The following is a 5,414-nucleotide window of genomic DNA, read 5'->3' as shown; positions in this document are numbered from 1 at the left end:
TGCATTGAAGAAGACTTGAAACTAGAGATTAAGACATACACTCATGTTTACAATGTTTACTGAGGGAAGAAATTAAGAGAGGAGTATAGTCATTTTCTATTTTCTATAGACTTCTATAAAACAGAGGAGTCGTCCCCTGGTGGTCAGGAGAGAAACTGCAGCTTTAACACATGAAGCATAGACTTCTATACAACCAGAGGAGTCACTCCCTGGTTGTCAGTAGAGAGAATGCAGTTTTAACACATTAAGCATAGACTTCGATACAACCAAAAGAGCCACCTCTAGTGGTCAAGAGAGAGAATGCAGCTTTAACACACGAAGCATCGGCTTCACTTAGAGAACTGGAGGTTGCTGCCCGCTAACAAACATGTACACGCCGTACCTGACGCGTCCAAAACTGACGCTAGAATGTTTCTGTTTGTAGCTTAGTGACTAAACGTCTGAATTTGAGTTGTCAATGCGAGAATAGGTTGTACATTTGGTTGAGTACTGTACTTAAGTACTATTTTGAGCCACTTGTACTTCGCATTTCCAACAGACAAACAGAAAATTGCAATAAATACCTCTAACTAATGAAACCTTTACGTATCACATAGAAAGAGACCAATTTAACGCTACAAGACGTATCATTTTTGGTCGGTTAATAAAGAATCAGCACCGACATGAGTGCAACAGCGTCTTCGATCATTTGGTGTACTTGGGCACGGCACACGTGCAGCCCACCGGCACGTTGATGACACCTTTGTTCACCATAAACTTGTTTGGGTCTCGTGGGCACGGAGTCTTCCTCAGGACCATCAGCGACACAAACACGGGCACGGAGTTGTACCGCATGTCTTCATGCTGGTTGATGATGCAGCCGTCACAGAGGCACTCGGCAAAGGGGATCTCGTAAGGAGTACGGTTGTCTTCTTTGTTGAGTCTGAAAGGAGACAATCACACAACACAGACCACCTCAGTCGGAGTGATTTACGTTGGTACTTGTTTTTCATCGTGAATTGTTTCTTATTCTCATTTCAAGAACAAAATGTCCTTTCTGTGATTGCGAGGCACTGAGCTGAACCCAGGAAAAGACTATTCAAAGGGCCGGTTACACGTAGGGCTGCACAATTTATCTTCTTTTTTAATCAACAATCTCAATGTCAACAAATACTGCAATAATACACGGAGGGAGTATCGGTTTAACTGCACTTTAAAATGTAACTACTGGTCTTTTTTAACTTGGTGCTTTTTGTGTTTAGATTTTTTGGAGTTAGGTTTGTTCAATAAAATGATTAAGAAGTAACATGTTGTTGTTCTTTTTTTGCTGAGCCAGGCAAAATGTAAAGTACACTTTAACATCTGTTTATGTATAGCAAGTAATATCATGGCATTCAATAAAGTAGGGGCATATTTTTCCACATTTCCTAGTCATGTCCAGTCTTAAATCTATAATCACATGAAGACTGAGGTGTTGGTCTCTGTGTGTTAGCTGTGTATCCGGCCACAACTGGAAGAATAAATACTCTATGTAACAAGTATGCATTATTACTTCTACTTCAATAAAAGTACAAAGGTACTGTTATCGTAGCATTAAAGTATTATACCAAAAGTAAAAGTACTCATTCTGCAGAACGGCTAATTTCAGAATAATATATATTATATAACTTGTTAATAATATTGATTAATCTGAATGGGCCATTATGTAGCATGCAGTACTTTTACTTTTGGTACTTTAGGGTTTTCTTTTAATGGTACTTTTAATGGTGCTACTATATTACTTATACTTCAGTAAATATCTGATTACTTCTTCCACATCCACGGTATTCCTACTCATAAATATAAATATCTGAGTACTTCTTCCACCTCCGCAGTATTCCTACTTACAAATATAACTATCAGAGTACTTCTTCCACCTCCGCAGCATTCGTGATAACCCTGAGCGTGTTTGTCCATCCGCGGTGTCCGTACATGTCGTCACTCACCTGTACTTCCACGGGGACACGGAGCGGTTTCTCAGGTCTCCGCGCATGGCCGCGGCCGCCTCTGCGCAGGTCCGCGCGTCCTGCTGCAGGTCGAGGGTCGTGGAGCCCCTCAGGCGGACCCAGGGCCTCCTGTGAAAGCGGCCCACAGTCCTGCTCACCTGGCCCGCGCTGACGCACCTGGAGGCGGCGGCACACATTTGGTTGTTGAAGACCAGCAGCGAGACCTGTGAACAGTAAGACAAAAACTGAAGTGTGAGTCGACGCTCACAGTGTGCACTCCACAGGTAAGAAGTGCGCTCCCTGTGGGCAGCAGGCAGAATTACCATTTGAAGACAGACAAGTCTTGTCATCCTGAAGCCGGACATGTTTGAGTGAGTCCTGCAGCTCCATTGGGCGCTGTATTTATACACCATCCATACATGAGAAGACTGCTGTGTGGATGGGGAAAACCTTTTTAATCGCACTATTTCCTTTTTCTAAATTCCTGAAAGAGAATCATAAGCATCACGCCCCGCCCCCCGCACTGGGCGTTGTCTCTCATCCCTGCGCTCTGATCTTAATGCGTGGAAACCTGGAAAACCTCATTTAATTCATGTGCAATATCACGCAGTTATGTGACAGAATGTCACGCGAGAAGTCCGTTTGTTCAACTGTAAAGCAGCATTGTGTGTTTGTAATTCATAAGTCCATGTGTATTGTTTTCATATTTAAATCTATTATGTTTTACCTTATCCTCAGTTTCATTTTTATAGCACATTTCTAACACAAGCAAAGAATGAACATAAAAAAACATAATGAAATCAATTAAGATTGATAAAAAATGAGATAAAGTAAAAATGTAAATAGACTAAAATTATAAATAAGTTATAAACATATGTATCCCCAGGTGGTTAGATTACTGAACTGAACTGATTTCTATGACTTATCTTATGACTAAGAAAAAAAAAAGTAGTCTGACATTTATTATCCAAAAATGCTTATCTTACTCAGGGTCGCAGGGGCTGATCCCAGCGGACATTGGGTGAAGGCAGGCTCACCTGGACAGGTGTCCAGATTATCACAGGGCCATAGAGACAGACAACCATTCACACACACACACACACACACACACACACACACACACACACACACACAAACAAAAAATTCTCCTTGGAGATTAATAAAGTACTTTTCATTCATTCATTTCATTCACACACAGAAGCGATTCAGAGCCTCCCATTAGCTTTAGGTGAATGTCTTTAGGAGAAGGCTGGAGAACCCGGAGGGAACTTGGAAAGAACCTGTGCTGCCACAAGGAGAACATGGAAACTCCAAACAAAGGGACTGCCCAGGAACGGGGGTTGAACCCGGGCCTCTTGCTGACAGTGCTCACCACTACACACCGTGCATTCTTTCACAAAGAGATCTTTACTTTAAAGGTGCAGCGTGGAGTATTTTGTGCCACCGAGTGGTCAGGTTGAAGATTGCGACCTCCTGAAACTTCATCCGCGTGCGACTCGTGTCGGAGATCACGTGAAAAGACAACCGTCCCTCTCTGGACCCAGTGTTTAGTTTGGCCATTCTGGGCTACTATAGTAACGTGGCCGCTGGCTTTGAGAATACGATTATATATACGTGGCTCATTCTACCATCAGAAAAAAACATGATTCTTAATTTTAGGTGCTTGTTGCAAATGATAGGCAAAAGAAAACTTGCTTATTAATAATATGTTTGTCTGCCAATATATCCTTCCTAAATGCTAAACACTCTTGCTTTAGTATAATTAAAATATATTATAAACAGTGGTTTTATGTCATATCTACAAACTGTAATCAGTTACACAGACCACGGACCCGACCTGCGGACCCGACCCGCAGCCCGCCACTTATACACACACACACACACACACACACACACACACTCTGGAAGTATGTATTCCTGGAGTCTATATTGTCCAAACGCAAATCCCAAATATCCCAATATGTAGAGTATTAATCACACTTTATTAATCATGCTTCAATTATATAATCTATATTTACATTTAATTTAATGATGGACATGTTACCCATATGTTATTATATGGGTTCATTTTTTTGTGACAATATCTAGTTTATTTATGTTGTTGGTATTTTAGTGCCTTTATTTCTCTCCATATAATGATGTAGTGTGTTAAAACATGCTGACTCTGATGCAATGCAACATTCCCCACTAATATGACACCCATAGTTACACAGTTCTGTGCGCTGTTCACCTCAGATCCAGGTGAGTAGAAAACAAAACACCCGGTGGACTTTGACTCACACATGACGACACCTTTCCTCTGTAGAGTTGACCTGCATGACTCCTCCCCCTCCGATCCTGGCAGATATAAATGCTTTGCAGCCTGAATTTAGACACACGGAGAGCAGCTCGCTTCATTTCCTCAACTTGCGATCTAACTTCTGAAGATCATAAAAGTGAAACGGGGAGTAAAACAGAAAACCCCAGAGCACAAAGAACATCAGCTTGAGTTGCATGTGTTTGCATTTCCAGTACAATGTTTATTATACATTTGTAGTCACTGCACACAAAGACCTGCTGGCTTTAAATCACACCACTGTCCAGTTATCCCACATTTTTTTGACTCTCTATATTCTTGCGGCATTTCTATTTTGATTCTATTATAATTTAGTTCTTACTCTTACTTATTTCTTTTACTTTATTTTTTTTTGCATTAGTTCTGTCCTGCAACAACATATTTTTACAATATTGGTGTGGCTAGTCAATCACCCAAAAGATTCATCCTCTGGAGAACATGAATGTCTGTTCAAAGTTTCAGGGCAATTCATACAATATTTGTATTATTTGCCATCAATAAAGACGCACTGCTGACTCTGCAAATTTAAAAGAAAGGAATCTTCTAGCACCTTCCTGATGCCTCTCAGGGAAATGCTGTGTTCGAGGGAATTTCCCAGTTACATCATCAACTTGTACGTTTTTTTCTCCAGCAGCCTTCAAGAATGAATCAGTGTAAAAACTGTTACACATTGTATTCAACATCCAGCTGTCTGGCACGTGGAACTGTAAAGAGAGTCCAGTCTTGAAATGTTTGAATCTACGTAAAGTTGTTATGTTAAGTTGTTACATTACATTGTTGCATTATTATGTTAAGTTGTTACTTTAAGTTCTAAACTTGTTTGAACATCATCTCACGTTCGTAGGTTTACCTAATTCATAAATAACCACGTACGAAGAACGGAAACCAGGTGATCTTTGTAAACAAAGAAGTCAACATTGATTTACTCTTCACTTCACTTTCATACTTATGTAACGTCACTTTTGTAGTTATATTAACCAAACCATGATTTTTACCTCAGGCTTAATAGTTTTGTTTTCTAAACCTCGCCATGTTGTTTTGTTTTCTGAACCTAACCATGTTGATTCCTGTAAAGAAAGTTTTATTTTGAAAATACTGTGGCACATAAAAGCACA

The 5,414-nt window shown here is 40.3% G+C and overlaps 1 protein-coding gene across 1 annotated transcript; it reads right to left on the bottom strand.

The window, feature by feature from the left end:
- Positions 1-684: 684 nt before the first annotated feature.
- Positions 685-2,314, bottom strand: LOC137787514 (interleukin-17F-like). Its single transcript, XM_068580042.1, has 2 exons — positions 1,965-2,314; positions 685-922 (listed from the first exon to the last, which is right to left on the bottom strand). Exons 1-2 carry the CDS (start codon positions 2,312-2,314, stop codon positions 685-687), a joined length of 588 nt encoding a protein of 195 aa, XP_068436143.1.
- Positions 2,315-5,414: the final 3,100 nt, after the last annotated feature.

Source organism: Clinocottus analis, unplaced genomic scaffold (genome assembly GCF_023055335.1).
Source record: "Clinocottus analis isolate CAN_PGR_092001 unplaced genomic scaffold, fCliAna1.0.p SCAF_1, whole genome shotgun sequence".
Classification (NCBI taxonomy): Eukaryota; Metazoa; Chordata; class Actinopteri; order Perciformes; family Cottidae; genus Clinocottus; species Clinocottus analis.
The sequence above is the reverse complement of the archived record's forward strand: the minus strand, read 5'-3'. Positions and strand labels throughout refer to the sequence as shown.